This window comes from Cryptotermes secundus, unplaced genomic scaffold, assembly GCF_002891405.2.
Source record: "Cryptotermes secundus unplaced genomic scaffold, Csec_1.0 scaffold176, whole genome shotgun sequence".
NCBI lineage: Eukaryota > Metazoa > Arthropoda > Insecta > Blattodea > Kalotermitidae > Cryptotermes > Cryptotermes secundus.
Window position 1 is genome coordinate 494,465 of NW_019731569.1, and position 19,161 is coordinate 513,625.

Genomic DNA, 19,161 nt, shown 5'->3' on the forward strand with positions numbered 1-19,161 from the left:
TTCTGTCAACAAATTGTAAGTTTCAGTGGCAGATTTTCCAAGTTTTGTGAGGAATTTGATGTTAGCACGTTGTTCTGCATTAGCACTCAGCATTATTCCGACGGAGCTCAGAAACACGATCCGCTTCTAACAATGGTCGCGGCCAGACTAACCGATGCACGTGAATGAAACTTTGTGTGACGGTAGAGGGAAGTCCAAGGGTCAATGCCCTACCCTCCTCTTCGTCAATGACGTGGCCGGAAATGAGTCATAAAAGTAATCCGGGTTCTTTATTGCCACACCTTGTATATCACCATTTTCATGCTCCATCAGAGAAATATTTTTGTTCCATAAGAACTGAAGTTAACTCACTTGTAACAAACCCAGAGAACATCCAGTTTATCCATCCTCCAATGACAATCATGGGTATCACATTTGTAACATTCCCTTTCAACATGTCTGTCATCATACTTGGGTCTGTCATCGGGTTCTGATTAACAGCTGCACGTTTTTGGGTCTTAAAATAACCCGCTTCTTCATTATTGAAGAACTGACGTCTCATTAGAAATGAATGTTTTGGAATGTACTTCCCATGCTCCCTCAAACAGCGAGACCTGATTATAACTTGACTGAAAAGTAATGGAAGGCATCTTAGATTAGTTCTCAACCCTCTGCATGCCATATGCTGATTACGTAAGTATGGCATACTTATATCAGGAGCCGGGATTGTGTAGTTGGCACAGAGACTGGCTATGGGCTGAATGACTAAGGCGGTGGAGTTCAAGACACAGTAGGTTCAAGAATTTTCTCTTCTCAAAGTTGTCCAGACTGGCTCTGGGGTCCACCCTACCTCCTATCCAATGGGTACCGAGGGCTCTTTCCTCGGAGGGTAAAGCAGCCGGGGTGTGAAACTGACCACTCACCTCCAGCTAGTGCTGGGGTCAACAAAATGTGGTTCTATATATCCACTCACCCCATACGCCTTCATGGTGTAGTACTTAATTAGTTAAGCACAGGGACAAAATTTACCTTTATGGCATACTTATATAACAACTGCCATAGTGAATATGAGCTCAATGTTAATTGTACAGCACAGATTTTCTGTCAACAGACAGCATTATTGTCATGATGAAAACAGATATTCAAGTGTTTTTAAAGTTACACGAGGGGGAGTCTGGGGTGGAACAATGGTTACATACAATTGGGAGCAGACTTTTCTTCCTACCCCACTTAATGTAGAATGTATAGGAACACGTTCTGAAACAAAATTTCATAATGTGTTATTTAGCAATGCTGCTATCAGCTACTCAAGTTGCAAGGATTATTGACATTTGCCTACCACTCGGCGCTACAGCCCTGGGTGAGCCTTGGCCTCCTCTACAACCAGTCTCCAAAACCAATGCATCCTGCCATAGGGATGATGACCCGAGGCTGGTTGTTAGGTTTCTGAAAATTCTTTTTACAGGATGAGGTTGTTAGCTTCTTACGCAACCCTCAACCTGGAGGACAAGTGTATCTCTCTTAGTCTGGACTGTACCCTTTGACCTTTCCAGTATGGGTGACCATACAGGTAGTTAAACTACTGCCGGCATAGCTCTCCGGGTCACAGAGTCACACAAGCCCCACCACTACAATAAGGATGAGAAACCTTTGGGAGATTATTGACATTTAGTGACTGCAAATGAAGAACTGGGGTTTGATGAAATGACTGTAGGTTTGCCATCTTTCTGCAACTGTCAAGATTAGGTCTTACAAACACCTAAACTTTAGGTAATTTCTAAATTTTGGCAACAGTAAAGATTAGATCAAATATTTCCAAACCACATTAACTTTTAATACACAAAGTATATGAGAGAGTTAATAGTTTCATGGTAAAAAATTAAGAGGTCCTTCTCCTTGCCTAATTAAGCACCGTGCCAGGACCATGTATGATGGAGTGGTCAGCTTCATGCCCTGATCATTTTACCCCTGGGGAAAGAGTCCCTCAGTACCCACTGGAGAGGAAGCTGGATGGGCCCTAGAGTTGGTCTGGACATTGCAGAGAAAAAAAAATCTTTTGGCCCTGCCATGAATTGAACCCTGCAGCCTGTCACTATACCAACTGAGGTATATTGGCTCCTAGTTTCATAGTAGAATGTATAATATTCCTCATATGCTGCATTTAAATCTGACAAAATTAATATACTTCTCTTATTACTGAAGATTAGCTACGCTTGCTACCTGCTTCACGCAGGTTTCTTGGTTGGCTTGTTCTTCGTCACTAAGGATGGAGTCAACATGTTCCTCCAAAACGCAGACTGACTTTCAACGGGCTACACAGTGTTATATTTCAGGAAACAGAGCTCTTAAACACGTTATGTAACATAAAATGTTATAAATGTCTCCACACAAATTATTAATATTGTTACATATAAGTATTTTTTTTTGTAAATACATACGTAGAGTAAAACAAACAAATAATAACTAAAGAAATATATCTACAGCCAACACTGTGTATTTTAAAACGCGATCTGTGCTAATTCCGAATAACGACCCACAAATTCTATCAATGTAATGTAATGTTCACACATCAGCTAGTATTCATCTCTCTTGTGCGCCAACTTCTGGTCTCATTACTGGAGCTAGGAAAACCACTAATGTTATTTCTGAAAATTTTGGAACAAATACAATAAAATCACACTTACTCCCATATTATACGTACATATTTAAGAAGAAACCTAAATCCTAACCTAAATTATCTACCCCAATACCTGTCTTGTACTTGCTGTAGCTCCACTTTCTTCTGGGACGAGAGCAAAATCGACACATAATGCCTCACTACCCCAACTAAAAATGTTATAACAACTATGGGCAGAAATACCCAAAATCTGATGTCGGAATCTAACAATAATTCAGCCATAACCCCTAACTACACAACAGATTGAAATTACCAATCAGCCTAACGCAACTCTACGTCATTGCCTGACACGAAACGGCTTTATGCTGCCATCTATGAGCGGCGTTAAGCATACCGCTACACAATAGCAACCCTCGCGTTAAGTAAACGTTGTTCCCCAATTTCTAGAAACATGGGCCCACATACCTACTGGGAACATCGATATGTTGCTTGCGGCTGTGGACCGGCACAGACATTAGTGGGCTATTGGGTTTCAGAAATATGCATATCCTGGTAGTTGACCTGAATGCAAAGCACCCACAGAAATACTGGGGTTTTGGACTTTTTCCATCGTCCGGAATTCTAGGTAATAGACACGTTTCGGAAACAGGAAATTTTTCGTCTTCAGGTGCGAAAGGAATACACCTACTCAGCTGGGCACCTTAGAAAGGGCTAATCTGAATTCCAGAATTCTGGACGATGGAAAAGACCAAACCCCCCCAGTAATTCTGTCATCCTCATTGTCAGAACCCTTTAGAATCTGCAAAGCACTCAGTTTGGAATAGTGAAGTTTCAAACCCATCGGGCAAGAGGTTCTTGGAATTGCTAGTTCTAGCTTCAACATCTCTACTGCACAGTTCTACAAATTACATTCCTGATGGGAAGGGTGATGTTCTTGATACTGTGGTCCATCAGAACATCAAACTGTCAGAGGGCATTGTCACTAACGTCACTAACATCATTGACTCAGATTGCCTTCCAATTACATTTACCATTCTGGGTCATGTTTTGAGTGAGGGAAGTTTCAGATCAAGTTAAGAAATTCTCAAATTCTCGCCTAAATTGTGTACTAAAGCGCAAGAAAAAAATGTTTAGAAAATTGTGGCAACAAAACAGAGATACAAAATGCAAAATGGCAATACACCAATATGCTGTGACTGCTTAACAGAGTAAATACGCTTGAAACATGAGATATTTAATATACAGCAGCTGGGGCCCCACTGGCAACCATGTATATCCAGGACATCTAATTACCGTATTTACGCGTGTATAGGCCGCAGCACAATTTTCAGACAGAAATTATAGAAAAAATAATTTTCTTGGAATATTATTTCAGGAGTATTACACACTGTATTACTAATTATGAATATAATTTTTTTTTTAAATGAAGTGTGATTTCGAATATAAGCCACACCCCAGTTTTTCTCTTGAATTTTTGGCAAAAAATGTGCGGCCTATACATGCGTAAATACGGTAGTTACAAGTATACAAACTCCTTTCCTGCTGCAAACCATCATTGGAGCATGCTTGGTTATGGGCCACACGTCCCCTCCCTCACACACAGAAATAATACCAAAGATGTATGGTCACAACACCCATGCCTGCAGTGGTGGACAACAAGCAGATCTAAAACAGAATTTCAAAATAAAAGCCGGGATGTAATGTAACCAATATTACCCAATGAGAAGTAAAGCTGTATATACTATATTTCAACTTCAGAGAACAAGGACTTCCCAACTAAAGTCCAAATCAGAAGTGGTCAACCTCCTCAGACATGTGTCATCAGGTCATTTAACCTGATTACTGTTCAGTGTTTGGCAAACCATCACATTTGGGACTGCACATAATGTCTGGAGGGAACAAAAAAACAAAAAAAGCCAAAGAAAAGGGGAAAAGTCTCTGGAAATTGTTACAAGGATGCAAGTGTATCTAAGGTGGAATGCTTGGTTCAATGTTGCATGGATTCTAAAAACCAGACAAAGTAGCAAAAAACTTACCAAGATCTCTCTATCAACAGCACAATATATCATGGTGCAGTAGTAGCTATCCTGTCTCTATATGACAAGTACTGATTTTGAATTTGAGCCAAAAGACTCGCTGTGTCTATAAATTTTCCTGTTTTCCACAGGTCTTGTACCACTGCCAGTATTCTTATTAAGTATATGTATAATAAGCATGATTGAATGTAACTTACATCACATTTACAGTAAGAACACCACCTGGCTTTTATTATTTATTTGTACGATGAATTGCAAAATTGAGAGAAATTGGCAATACATAAACATTTGGAACATCCGTATTATGAAGTACTCAAATAGGATCGTAGGACTTTCACTTCTTGAATCACATCACTTGAACTTGAACTAACTGGAAGTGTTTCAGAGTGTTTCTCCAAATGATCATATATCATGTCGTTTTCTGGAAAATCATGAGGTCTTCTTGGTAGTACATGGATATGCAGTTGCTGTAAACAAAATTATCTCCTTTAAAGGTGGTAGCTATACATTATGTGAACTATCCCTTGTCCTGTTTACAGCTAAGTGTCTCATCTGTAACTCTGACTACTGTCCTTTCAGTTGATGCCATTAGCAGACACACTATTTACCCCTCCACTAAGTCTGCCCATGGGGCATGGGGATAAATACTTGTAAGATATTTAATCCATATATGAACTGAGTAGCTAAAGCAATGTCATGTAATGTAGCAATAAACTAACAAAACAATAGGATGACACAGTTAATCTCCTCATTTGTATTATTTAACTTCTACTAAATATCGGTTGAGCTATAGTGCTATTTTAACAATGCTGTATCAGCTAATGAGTGTATTTATCATTGAATATGTCATTAAAGAATAATCTTAAAAGTGGTGATGGAGTGGTTGAAAAATGTGAGAACGAAATAAAGTCTGTTTGAATACAGCTCTGTCCATCATCAGTTCTACAGATGCCATACCGCTTCAGTTCATATACTGCAAGACTAACCTCTGGCTCCAAAATATTTGCAATATATACATAAAACCTGAAACTAAAATATTCATATATGGCTGAACTGAATTTCTGCTTACAGAAATGCTTTGACAACCTTTGTCTTGGCCTATTTTGAACTACTGCACACAAGTTCCACCTGGCTGCATTTTGGAATAGGTTCAGAAACAATGGTGTCTTGCAAAACATTTCTTTTGGCAATAAATTTGACATTACTAATGTAAGACCTCAAAATTACTTATGTTCATTATATATGGATAAGTTGGTGGAATAAAGAAAGAATGAAACAGTAAAAAAGGAAATTTCAACAATAAAAGAGGCTGAAGGACAATAACATATAAATAAACATCTAATTTTATACTGACTTACTTTGCCTTCATCTTTAAAGTACACTGTATTTGCAGAAACACTGTAGCATTCTTCAAAGGCACTTTGAACTCTCTCAACAACAGAAAATATATCAAATAATTCTTCACTGTTCAAGCTTGACAGTCTTGATACATGACGTAAAGGCATCACCAATACATCTAAATTTTTAGTTAAGAAGTATATGGATTTAGATCTAATAAAATTATTTATGAGTCAATTCTCCTGTACATTTCAAAATGTTCCTACATTTCTTTACTCAAAAGGGACTAGTATGTTTATGGTCTAAAATAAACGCCAGTGCACACTCTGAAACCTGACATCTGTACTGGAAAAGGTATATATTAAGATCTGTTAACAAATCTGGACAAGTTAATACAGCAATTAAAAACGTACGGCAGTAGACAGATCGAGGGTTATGGACCCTAAATGAATCAGTTAGTTGGAAAAAGACATATGCACAATGGCTGAAATGGAGACATGATTTCTTTTCAACTAAATGTTTACTTTGTAAGATTTGAGGCTTTCACGGCGGTGACTATGAAGAAAGCAGTCTTCTGGCATTTGGCACCGTGTATATGATATACACGGTGCCAAATCCCAGAAGACTGCTTTCTTAAAATGTTTACTTTGTTAATCCAAAACTGACATGGTCCATCTCCATAAAATGGACATTTCAGTGAATCAATCCATGTAATTAGAAGATAAAAATGATATCTGCACAGTATCCCACGCTTAACACACAAAAATACAGTGTATGAAGCTTATTTAAATAAAAAGGCCTCACAGTATCAGGATACAGTGAATTTAAATGATGTGGCACAGGTTACAGACTGACAAAAATGCAGAGATAGAACAATATACAGCACAGATTCATATTATCTCCAACAATTCGTCTACTGAAGTTCAGAGATGAGCCAATCCTTGGTAGGGTGTAAACTGTACAATTCCAAAATATGAAGCATCNTCAACACATTATCAAAAAAGGATACGCCCAGGAACAATACTGTTTTGGCTTATAAATGCAACAGTATTTGTTGTTTTGCAGATAAGATTATCTGAATTCAGAACTGCATTACCAAATGTGTATGCCTGTTGATCTTCAAGCAATTTTTTTGGCTTTAATGTTCTATACAGGTCATTCCGACGATGCTGCCAAATAGGCATTGACGTTCGTATATTCTGGATGTAATCTAGATTGAGTTCAGCTGTTGCGATGTTTGTGTTTTCTGAGCACTGTGCAACTACATTCCCACACGGATCCACAACCTTAAAAAAAATTACATTCATTTGTGCATATGCCAATTATATAAAATCAAGTACGTGGAAGTCAATTTCCAGTTTCGGAATTAGATAATAATAAACACTCAGTATTTCACATCTCTCACAAGTTCAAATGACAACTGCTGTATAAATTCACTGGTCATACATATGCACGCACACACATACACAAAGCAAGGTGATCTCATATGGATACATTAATTTCTTTTAAAAAATAAGAAAAGTAGGCTAAAAATACAGAAGCATTATCAAACACTACTATGGACAGTGGTCTGGAGGTAAACAAAGAGAAAACTAAGTACGTGTTTTTGTCTTGTCACTGTCAGCATATATGTCAAAATTTTAACTTACAGACAGCTACTGAATCCTTTGAAAACATGGCAGAATTTGAAAATTTGGGAATGACACTGCTTTTTATGTCTTCATGAATAAATTATATTTGGGAATGCTTGCTGTCATTTAATTCAGAATGTTTATCTCCTCATCTGCTATCCAAGGACATAAAAGTTAAAGAATGCAGTAAACCATTCTGTATGAGTGTGCAACTTGACCCCTCATATTAAATGAAGAAAACTGGCTGAGTACCTTGGAAACAAGAATGCTGAAAATAATATTTAAATGTAAAAGGGAGGAAGCACTAAGAGTTTGGAGAGAAGTTTCATATTTTTTAACTCCTCAGCGGACATTATTAGAAGATCTAGGAACAGATGGATTAATATTAAAATGTATCTTAAAATAAAGGAGTATGAGGACCTAGTTGATTTGGTTTAGGATATGGATCAATGATGGGCTCTTGTAGACATGATAACAAACCTTCAGGTTCCATATTATGCAAGGAATTTGTTGACCAGCAGAGGATTCTGCTCCAAGGAGTTAGTTAAAATAAACATGTAATGCATTTCAGATCTGGATCACAATTTTACATACCACATAACTGTTTGTTGAATTTAATCCAATTTAATACTCATCAGTGACCGCCTCTGAGGTCTCGTGGTCAGTTCCTGGCTACAGATCCAGAGGTCTGGGTTCGATGACTGGCGCTATCAGATTGTTTCCGAGAAGTAGTGGGTCTGGAATGGGGTCCACTCAGCCTCATGATGATAATTGAGGAGCGATTTCAAGGAAATAGCGGCTCCGTTCCAGAAAACCGATATTAACGGCCGTAGGGATTCGTTGCGGTGACCATGTGCTAAAGTTGGCACTAACTTCGTCGACAAGCGGCGGTCGCTCAGTCAGTATAGTTCACTTGTGGGCTAAAACCATGGAGTTTGTTTTTTGTTTTTTTTTAATACTTGTCAGTAAAATAATCTGTACTTTAATATCTGTATAAGTTGTTAGTTACTACATACCATTGCATGCCCCCAAGAAGTCCTCTTGTTGTTGTGTGCTCCAGTCTGTGCCGCAGCGATAACATAACACTGACTTTCAATGGCCCTAGCTCGAAGAAGTGTTTCCCAGTGTGCTGCACCCGTAACATATGTGAAAGCTGACGGAAATGTTAAAATATCTGCACCCATTTTAGCTAAGGTTAAATTTAGCTCTGGAAAACGAATATCATAGCACTGATGAATAGTTAAGATAAACATCTAGCATTTGTTCATGTTAATATATTTATCAACTGAAATATCCAATTCAATGGGGGAGAAGAGGAATGCATATAGGGTATTGGTGGGAAAGTCAGATGGAAAGAGACCACTGGGAAGACCAAGGTGTAGGCAGGTGGATAATATTAAAATGGATCTTAGAGAGATAGGATGGGATGGTATTGACTGGATTGATCTGGCTCAGGATAGCGACCAGTGGAGGGCTCTTGTGAACATGGTAATGAACCTTTGGGTTCCATAAAATACTGGGAAGTTCTTGAGTAGCTGCATGTTTGGAGGCTTCTTAACTCTTTGACTGGCGCAGGCGTGTTTTAACGCCCGGACGAAGCCAGCCGTTCCCTGGCGTTGGCGTGTTTTAACGCTTTGACAATCTCTTCCCTTCTTTGTTCTCTTGGCACTCATCAACCAAAGACATATATATGATAGTTTTTTGTGCATGTTTGTAAAGAACCCTTGTAAACTTTGTGGGGGTCTATATTACTGTCAGAACCCTCTGAGAAGGAAAAGGTCAGAAAATATTTCACATTCATTCAATTTCACCATGGCTTCTTGCAGCTAGTGTCTTCGTGTTCCTACAGACCAGCTGGAAAATGTTGTGAACGAGATTTGTTCTGATGATGATAGTGGCGATGAAATAATGATTCTTGAATTGGATGGAGTTGATAGTGACAATAATACAGTGACAGACAATGATCCACAAGACAGTAATCATGAACATTTACCTACCACGAGTGCGGTGCCTGACACGCCCATCTCATGAACGTACGGAGACACTGTACCCCCAATATTTCCATTTGCTAATAGTTTCGGGATCAAAAGTGATATAACACATAAAATNGAAAAGAAACAAGTATCATGTGTGCAGGCTGTGGTGTGGCTCTCTGCACACTTTCATGTTTCAATTTTTGTCACACGAAGAAAAACTAATAAAGAGGTATGGAAAGGCATTTAATGCATAAAACATTGTATTTTAATTAGTTCCTAAAAATTTCGTTTTTAAAAACCAATTTGTGTTGAAGTTGTTTAGGAAAAACTAACTACATGCATTTTAGCGACATAAGGTTTAAAGGGCCTGCCAGGACAGGGGTGGGATTTAAATACCCTTCGCGCCAGTCAAAGAGTTAAGAAGGGCTCAGCTCCACGAGTGAGTGAGTATCCAATTCAAGGGCTAGATACATACACAATGTTCTGCATCAATTTATAATTTGTCAAGGATATTAAATATAATAAATAATAGACATTTCAACGTATAAACATTTTTAATTATTCTCAATGGTCAACTGCTTTTGTTGTCCCCTGCTTGTCTTGATTTTGGGATCCCTTACCAATCACTCTATAAAAATAAGTGGCCAGAGCTACAGAAGAAAGCTTTCTATATGTCCTCACTTCCCTATCAATCTCTGTCACTGTGTTTATTGGTAGATGAATAATAAAAAAAGTTGCCCCCGTGCTTAATTTAAGTACTATGCCATGAAGGTATATGGGGCAGTAGATGTATAGATCCACGCTTTCTTGACCTTGGTACTAATTGAAGATGAGACGTCAGCTTCTCGCCCCAGCCGCTTTACCCCCGTGGAAAGAGTCCCCAGTACCCATTGCACACACAGCTGGGTGGGCCCCAAAACAGGTCTGGACATTGCAGTGAAGAGAAAATGTCTCTCTTTCAAGTCACAAGTTGAGATATGCTCACTTTGTGAGTGCTATGACTATAGGCTGATGGCCAAATCATCTTTTGGCTGATGGCTACACATTTGCACATAGGCATTTCTAGTACTAACCTAAATAATGGAAATAAATCCTGCTGATATAGTATTATTTCTGTACAGTACTATCCTAAAGTGACGTATAACTGTGGGAACTGTGGTAAGACTCAGAGAGTTAAGGACTCGGATGGAATTTTTTAAACTATAAACTCTCAAATATCTGCAGTAATGCAGAAAAGTAGTGTGGATAATTAAAAATGGTGGATAATCCAAAAATCTGGAAATACCACGCTATCTATGTAGAATATAATTTACATATTACTTATTCACAGTACTGCTGGTGTCAAAACAGTGAGACAAATTACATACCTTTTCAATACAAGGAACAAGCCTTGTTAGGTGGTACTATAATGTTGTGAAAACTGATGAAATAATAAACCAGAGAATTACAACAGGATGAAAGATCTGGTTGTACATTCTGCTATAAATCATTTCAAGTACACCTGATACAGGTGTAACAGACAATACTTAAATCATTAAGCTACTATCACTAAGGGGTTCTACGGTTAAAAGCCCAAACATGTAGCTAAGGTTATGTTGACTTTGACCGTTGTTGTGTTATGACGGATTCCAATAAAGAATTGTATAAATCTGCATATGCATAATACTCTACTACAGAAGGGTTTCAGAAACTGAAGGAAGCATTTAAAAGTATAAAGATAATCAAATCACTTACTGTACTTCTTAAACGGGGCACTATATACACAACTTTTTGAATGAGGCAAACATACCAAGTACAAATGACAACTTACATAAATACAAGCATTAAATTGCAAAGACTTCATAGACCATATCACAGTAATGGGCAGACATATTAAGTACATCAGTTTCTAAATCCTGTAGGAAGGTTAACAACATTAAAGTCTCCTACTAAATTAAACTGGCTTAAGATGTTTACGTGGCCACACTTTGGCCAGACATGTGATTGACAGAAAACTTACATAGCACATGCAGTAATTTTCACACTCCCTTGTATAAGTATTCATATGCACATACAACATTTCACACAAGCAAATCATAAAAGGATACAACTGAAAGTCCCAGATTTCCAACAGGTGTTTTAATAGGAGGAGGTATCATTTGGCCAGGAAGAACATAATCAGATTCCATCAGTCTGATTCCTTTTTCTGGAATATTTAAGTCAAACAGGTGTGCTTTCCGGTATACAGCAATTATATCACCATTACTATCAATTACAACATGGGAATTATGTACTTTCTCATCGCTCACCTAAAAAAGGTAAAGAAATAAATAATATTCATCTGGTGTAACTCAGTTCATTCTTCTCTACACACATTTTAAAGTGACTGGAAAGCCATTTCCAGACTTTAAACTTTGATAACTAATTCCGTATTGTAGTATCCTGCTACTTAATACTGTGCTCACCATCCACTTCACATAACACTTTGGTGATGCGTTTATAAGTGCATGATTGTATTAATCATTCACAATATTACCACTGTACACCTGCTGTTACTCTGTTTACTTGTACAACATGTTTGAAGTGACCTGCGACTACTTCAGTCTTTTCCTCTGCTGCTGACAAGACAATTGTGACATAATGGCATGTATATCCAAACTTCTACACCTGCAGCAAGATCTGCATAAAGCAAATAAAATAATAAAACTTAAAGATTTCTATTCAAACACTTTTTTTGTTGTTTTATTTTAGTCTACAAATCAGTGCAATACAAAGCTACAAAGACAACTAATACATTTTTCAAGGTAAGTAAACTTCAGTGAATAGATTCAATAGGGACTAGAACAAAACAAACTTATTATGAACAGAAGACCGCCTCTGTAGTCTTCAGATCCAGAGGTCCCGGGTTCGATTCTCGGCGCTATCAGATTTTCTGAGGAGTAGTGGGTCTGGAACGGGGTCCACTCAGCCTCGTGAGGATGACTCAGAAACTACTTGAATGGAAAAGTAGTGGCTCCAGTCTAGAAAACTGAGTTTAACAGCCGTGGAAATCCGGTGCGCTGACCACATGACACCCTGTATCTGCTAAAGTAGGCACTAACTTCGCCGACAAGCAGCTGTCGCTCGGTCAATATAGTTCGCTTGCGGACTACAGTCCACGGAGTTTATTAACAGAAGAAATGATGATGTCAATAGGGATAGCACAGCAAACTTCTGTTTCCTTACTGGTATTTAATGTTCAACTCTGGACACTGATTTTAAATTTAATAGGGTGAGATACCACATCACAAAGTTGACACCAATCTGCTTCAATCATAACTTACTTGCTCATGTATACCTCCCAAGGACAACCAAATATCATTTTCTTTTGCAAGATTGCAAAACGTTTTCATTAAATCTCCACTTAAAGGTTGTGCCATTGCCAAGGTTTCTGCTTTCGACTCGCCAATATAATCACACGCTTCCGGCAAGAAAACCATCTGAAATACCGAAACAGAAGTTGAATATTTTAAGGGTGTTCATCTGGCAGAACAAGCCTGAACTGTGTTCGGAAACCACTTTCCATGTCAAGGAATGAAAAGCCAATTTATATATACTTAGTGACTGGTATTTAATTACTGCATAAATTAATGAATGAATACACTTTTGTTTTATAAACTTTATTACAGCTTTCATTTAAAGATATTTGAATAAACTTAACTAGTTTCATGGGTTCCACCCAAATACAATGAAAATATTGTACAATACTTCCCTCCTAACTGGATCAAAGGCTCTCTTACCATCTATAAATAGCTGATGTGCTGTATCTTTGTACTCCCATTCTTTTCTCCACTATCTGACAAATGCAAAAGTCTAATTAGTAGTTGATCTGTTACACCTAAACCCACACTGGTGATCTTCGATAATTGCATATATGTACAGATCTAACCTTGAGTGAAGATTATCGAATACAATCTTGTATGAAGTTTATAACAGTGACACGTCTGAATAATTACTAGTCATTTTTATTACCCTTCTTGTAAACTGGTAAAATAAAAGACTCTTATATTCTCTTTGGCTGAAATTATTATACTGCCTCTAACAGTTTCCCATGTTCCATTAATATCCACATAATCACCTAAGTTTTCCAAAGTTGCACACCTGTTTTGAGATTTCAAGTCATGTGGGATTTGTGGTGGAAAAATGGAACTAGGGCAAGTTTTCTCAGAGTACTTTGGCTTCCTTGCCAATTTGCATCCCACCTAATGCTCCATTTTCATCTATCATTCAGGGCTGGCACAATAGGTCAGTCAGTGGCCAACATACCAAGAGGAATCAATCTCACCTCACTCCACAAAACACAGTACATGCTCTACTATTCTGTGACCCCTCTGTGCAGTTGGCAGCAGTGCTGTCACTACATTTCATTCAACCCTTGTTTGACAGTTACAGTCGCTACCACTGCTGCTGCTTGCTACTAAAACCTTAAGTTCTGCCTCAGAACTACAGAATTGAATGTTACAGGTGTGTCGGGAGAAGAGTGCCAGTGTTCTACACACTCAAGCAAATCAAACTTTTGCAGAACTGCAGGATTTCATCTCCACATATAATAGTCTGTATATAGTATGAATGATGATGTAATATTGGATCTTTTAAATGGTGCACCAGTATATTTCCCCAAAATCACTATGTCTTTGATTTATTAAAGGTAATGCCATGTCCAAATGCAACTCACAGTCCTCTTCCTTCTAGTTATGTAACAAATGGGCACACTGGTATCTAGTATTAAAGGAAAAGAAAGCAAGGGGCATTGAAAAATCTTTCAATCACTTTATATTTACAGAGTATTATGCTACAAAGGATGCACCATAGCTCAAGCGGTTAGTCGCTGGCTTCACACTGTGGCGGTCCGGGTTCGATCCCGGGTATGGTCACGTGGGATTTGTGGTGGATGAAGTGGCGCTGGGGTGGGTCTTCTCCGAGTACTTCGGTTTCCCCTGACAACCTTCTTTTCACTAAATTATCCATCATCATAATCACCTAGGGCAGGCTACAATAGGCCAATCGATGGCCACCATGCTGAGTGGACCCAGTTGGGCTCCACCCCCCACTAAGCAAATTAAAGAAAAATGCTACAAGCCAGAAGGTCGCGGGTTCAAGTCCTGATGAGGTCATTGGATTTTTTCAATAGACCTAATCCTTCCAGCCGCACTATGGCCCTGGGGTCGACTCAGCCTCTAACAGAAATAAGTACCAGGAATTAATTAAATAATTTTCCTGGGGAGTAAAGCGCGGCCAGCAGGTAAGGCTGACCTTACTGCCATCTTTGAACTGAGTGTGTAGAAAATGTGGGACCCTCAACATGTCATAACCTTATGGGCCTTCACGGCCCGTTACAGGGATAGCTTTATTTTTATTCCGTGACTGGTGATCCTATCATAACAATTAAACAGACATATTATTAACACGTGAGCACAGTGAAGATATAATCTGAACATAGGTGTCCAAATGAGCTACCTTTTCCCTATAACATGACCACCAGAAGCTTCAGACAGAATAAACACACTAAATAACAATTATACCATACCATGCAATTGCTTTCCTTTGCGGATTTAATCAATTCTGAACAAGTTCTCATATTTTTCTCTTTATTGTTTGTTGCTGTCATCTGACAAACAGCAATAATTCTCTTCCTGACAGATGAAGATGCCATTGTATTCTTCGATCCAAAGATCTGCTCTAGCGGATTCCTCTTTGGCGAGGTACATCCACAGTGTTTTGTAAATTTCTTATGTTTGAACAAGCAGATTCTGCTTAAAATCTGTAATACAATGTAAAAGTAAATAAATGTAAATGATTACAACGCACGCAGCCAAAAAAGGACACATCACAAGACACAGTATACACAAAATATAGGAAGAACGACTCCCATAGCGGAAGAATGATACAATACGCGAGTCTGAAATAAGACGTATAAGATGATAAATCTTAACAAATTTTAATACATATAAATTTTGTTGTGGTGCATGAGGAATATACATTTTAAATCATTTTATAAACGACACATGGCGAGCAGTGCAATAGTTTAACATAAATAACACACCTGAGGATGGCACAATAATGCCGAAACATGTAGTAAAGTGACATGTGAGATGGTGTGCACTAGAAGACGGTCAATACATACATATCATGGACGAAATGTAAGCAAATTCTTTATTCTCAGCTTGGCTTTAATTTCTTTTTAAAATGCTCAGAATATATCACCCTCTCTCTCTCTCTCTCCCCCCCTCGATCACATGCACACACACTTCATGGAGCGGAGTCTTTCTTGAGAACCCGCCAATTGTGCAGCTACTCAAGAACTTCCCAGCATTTTATGAAACCAGAAGGTTCATTACACTGTTCACAAGAGCCCACCACTGGTCCCTATCCTGAGCCACATCAATCCAATCCATCCCATTATACTTCTCTAATATATATTTTAATATTGTCCATCCACCTATGTCTTGGTCATCCTAGTGGTCTCTTTCCTTCTGGCTTTACCACAGATATCCTATATGCATTCCTCCTCTCCCCCCATTTGTGCTACATGACCTGCCCACCTCATCTTCCTTGACTTTATAATTCTAATAATACTTGGGGAAGAGTACAAGTTATGAAGCTCCTCATTATGCAGTTTTCTCCAACCTCTTGTCACTTCATCTTTCTTCGGTCCAAATATTCTCCTCAACACCCTATTCTGAAACACCCTCAGTGTATGTTCCTCCCTTAATGTCTGAGACCAAGTTTCACACCCATACAGAACCACAGGAAAAAATAGTTTTGTATATTCTAATTTTTGTTTTTAGACAGCAGGTGAGAAAACAAAAAAGGTTCTGTGGTGAATGGTAACAAGCATTACCCAAGTTCAGTCTCCTGTTATTTTCCTCCTGAATCAGGTTCTGATTTGTTATAATAATTCCAAAATATCTGAACTGTGCCATATTTTCAAAACATCTGTTAGCTATCTATATGTCATGATTCTGTCCTGCATTCTGGCGACGAGGCAGCAACATATACTTAGTTCTCTCTGTGTTTACTTCTAGACCAACCTCCTTGCTACTGTCAATTAAAGTCTCTTGTGTCTATCTTTATGGTATTTATATTATTACCCAGTAGATTCACATAATCTGCATGGACCAGTTCACATGTCCCATTAAATTTCAGTCCCACCTGGTTTTCCTGGACCTTTTTACTGGCATATTCTAAAGAAAATTTTATCATTCTGGATAGGAAAATTATCTGACAAATGTTTAAATATATCGACTTTATTATACATTTCGCTTAAACACGTTTTAATCAGCCTAATTAGTTTCATGGGCACATCAAACACTATCAGAATATTGTTTCAGCTGGCAAACAATTGCTTGAAGATGGCCTTGTAAGGCTGATGCATGTTGCAATTTAATGTGACTTTAATGGCAGTTTTTAAATAAAGAAGAGACTGTGAATGATTCTGGGTACAATTAGAAACAGAAATGAGTGACATACCAATGCAACAGGATTCTGAAATATAATACTATGTCAGGATAAACAGTAGTAGTTTATGTTTCTGTAGTTTTACTGAATACAAAACTGTGAGAAAGTTGAGTCTCATAGTCTCAGCTTCTAAATGGTACAATAACATGGCACGTGGAATCTGTTGGACCCTAGTACCACATAACTAAAAATTCTAAGATGTACACAAAACTGTGAACGTTCTGCATAATAAATTTAATCTAACTGATAATTTATTTAACATCCATAACTGTTACACAGGTGTAACTGAACAATGTGGTCTTCATTATTCATGTGCTACTGGAATGGGAAGAAAGAAAAAATCATGAAATCACATTAAGCAGACAATGTTTAATAGGAATGTCATGTTAAGATATTTAACAGTTCCTTAAACTTACAAACACGAAAACCACACGAGTTCTGGAGATGAAATCCGATTGTACAAACAGGTTAATTCTACTATAGGTAATGGCGTTAAATAAATTATATTCGTCTGTTTATAATTAGACTGTTCTTGATGCAGTTTTGATTTTGTTAAATTGTAGCGTTCATCTGTACGAAAATGTAGCTATGGCGGTTAGTTGCCGGCTTCCCAGAGCCGCATTCCGGGTTAGATCCCTGGTCAGATCATGTGGGATTTATACCGGACAAAGGAGCACGGGAATTGGCGTTCTTCGCATACATCAGCTCCCTTCCAACTGTCATTTCATCAACTGCTCCAAATTCATTAATGACACTATCAACAACGGTCTGTAGTCTCAATTCTAATACCACCATTAACTTCAGAGCTTACAAAATAACCATTTCTTTGCGAACGATACACCAATGACGGACAAAATCGAACATAACCGCCACTACAATCCACGTGCTAAGAAAGGCAAATCGTTAGCGCCATAGAATAATTACTACACATTACCATCACACAGACGTGAGCAGTGCACAACTGTAATTACAACGTAAATTACAACGTACACTATATATGAAACATAACAAACATTGTCAACAACATAAAACCACTTCCACACGGATCACACGGTTGGCGAAACGACACTCCCTGACACAGGAGAGCCAAGGATCGCCAAGGATCACCTAGGCGACCTAAGCATTACCTCACTAGAACTGACGATAAATTCGTATTGCTGAGCTAGTTCTTCCACCAGAATAGCACACAACGGTGTCAGCAGTTTATTTTACACCAAAGTATTGTTGACTTAAAATTGCTGGACTATAAAGTGAAGAAATATCAACATAAATTATACGATTATTTAGTTCAAAATGCTTCGTACATTGCCTTTGTAGTTTCTTGACGTTATATAATCTATGTACCGTAGGATGATTTGGATTACGGTTAATTAGGGCACTGGGAGGCTATGGTGGCTTAATTTAACTTAATATCCCAGCACTCACCTGAAATGAATGAGAACTACGAAAACTGTGGGTGGCAGCCAGTACAGTGTTGATGATACAAATATGCGGTGCAAACCTTAAACAAATCCTTTCAAAATCTTGACTGGATGACTAATAAAGTCACAGGATGATAACAGCCGGAAGTATACCACAGGTTCAGAAAAGGCAGATCAATAACAAAACACTACTACTGCCAGGATGAAAACTACAGAAAGGTCTCATGGCCTGCTGCAGACATCGAGGGCCGCCGAGACCAATCCAGCTGAAGAAAGACATCCGCACACATGCTTCCTGGGAACTATTTCAGCGCGCGACCAGAACGGCGGCGCAATTGATAAGACCGCAGATGAATAAATCTTAAACAAATATCGCCCAAATCGAGATGAATGTCTGGCACACGTTACAATAAGGACTTCACTTACACATGAAAGTATATAACAGAGTTGTAAACGTAAAAAGATATTCATAACCATGAAACTATATGGTGTCACATCCCAGATCACAATCTGAACCTCAAATCTCACCATATTTATACATTTACACGTCATACTTCGTGTTTAGAGCCTAGCACTAAGTATTTTCAAATCCAATGATTCTTGAAAACAGAATTCATTCATCAGTAATCTGTCAAGATGACAGGTCAACGGTCTCTTCCAAAACAGTTCCTCCACTTAATGCGATCT

At 38.3% G+C, this 19,161-nt stretch overlaps 2 protein-coding genes across 4 annotated transcripts in view; both read right to left on the reverse strand.

Moving 5' to 3' along the window:
• The window catches only part of LOC117282014 (ER membrane protein complex subunit 3), a 7,218-nt gene extending 3,312 nt beyond the window's left edge, over positions 1 to 3,906 (reverse strand). The window contains exons 1-2 of the mRNA XM_023856537.2: positions 2,730 to 3,906; positions 352 to 608 (exon numbers count right to left, since the gene is read on the reverse strand). Of these exons, the coding sequence (XP_023712305.1) occupies positions 352 to 608; positions 2,730 to 2,878 (406 nt within the window). The 5' untranslated portion in view covers positions 2,879 to 3,906. The remainder of the gene's footprint in view (positions 1 to 351; positions 609 to 2,729) is intronic.
• A 949-nt stretch (positions 3,907 to 4,855) lies between these two features.
• LOC111867059 (deaminated glutathione amidase) lies at positions 4,856 to 18,855 on the reverse strand. 3 transcript variants are annotated; one of them, XM_033752526.1, is made up of 8 exons: positions 18,479 to 18,855; positions 15,123 to 15,356; positions 12,880 to 13,035; positions 11,665 to 11,865; positions 8,618 to 8,830; positions 6,980 to 7,256; positions 5,991 to 6,148; positions 4,856 to 5,099 (listed from the first exon to the last, which is right to left on the reverse strand). In XM_033752526.1, the coding sequence occupies exons 2-8, from the start codon at positions 15,246 to 15,248 to the stop codon at positions 4,935 to 4,937; spliced, it is 1,296 nt and encodes a 431-aa protein (XP_033608417.1). In that variant the 5' UTR covers positions 15,249 to 15,356; positions 18,479 to 18,855; the 3' UTR covers positions 4,856 to 4,934. The 3 variants fall into 3 exon arrangements, with proteins under 3 accessions (XP_033608417.1, XP_033608416.1, XP_033608418.1); XM_033752525.1 differs by lacking the exon at positions 18,479 to 18,855 and adding an exon at positions 17,988 to 18,180; XM_033752527.1 differs by lacking the exon at positions 18,479 to 18,855 and adding an exon at positions 17,470 to 17,981.
• Positions 18,856 to 19,161: the final 306 nt, after the last annotated feature.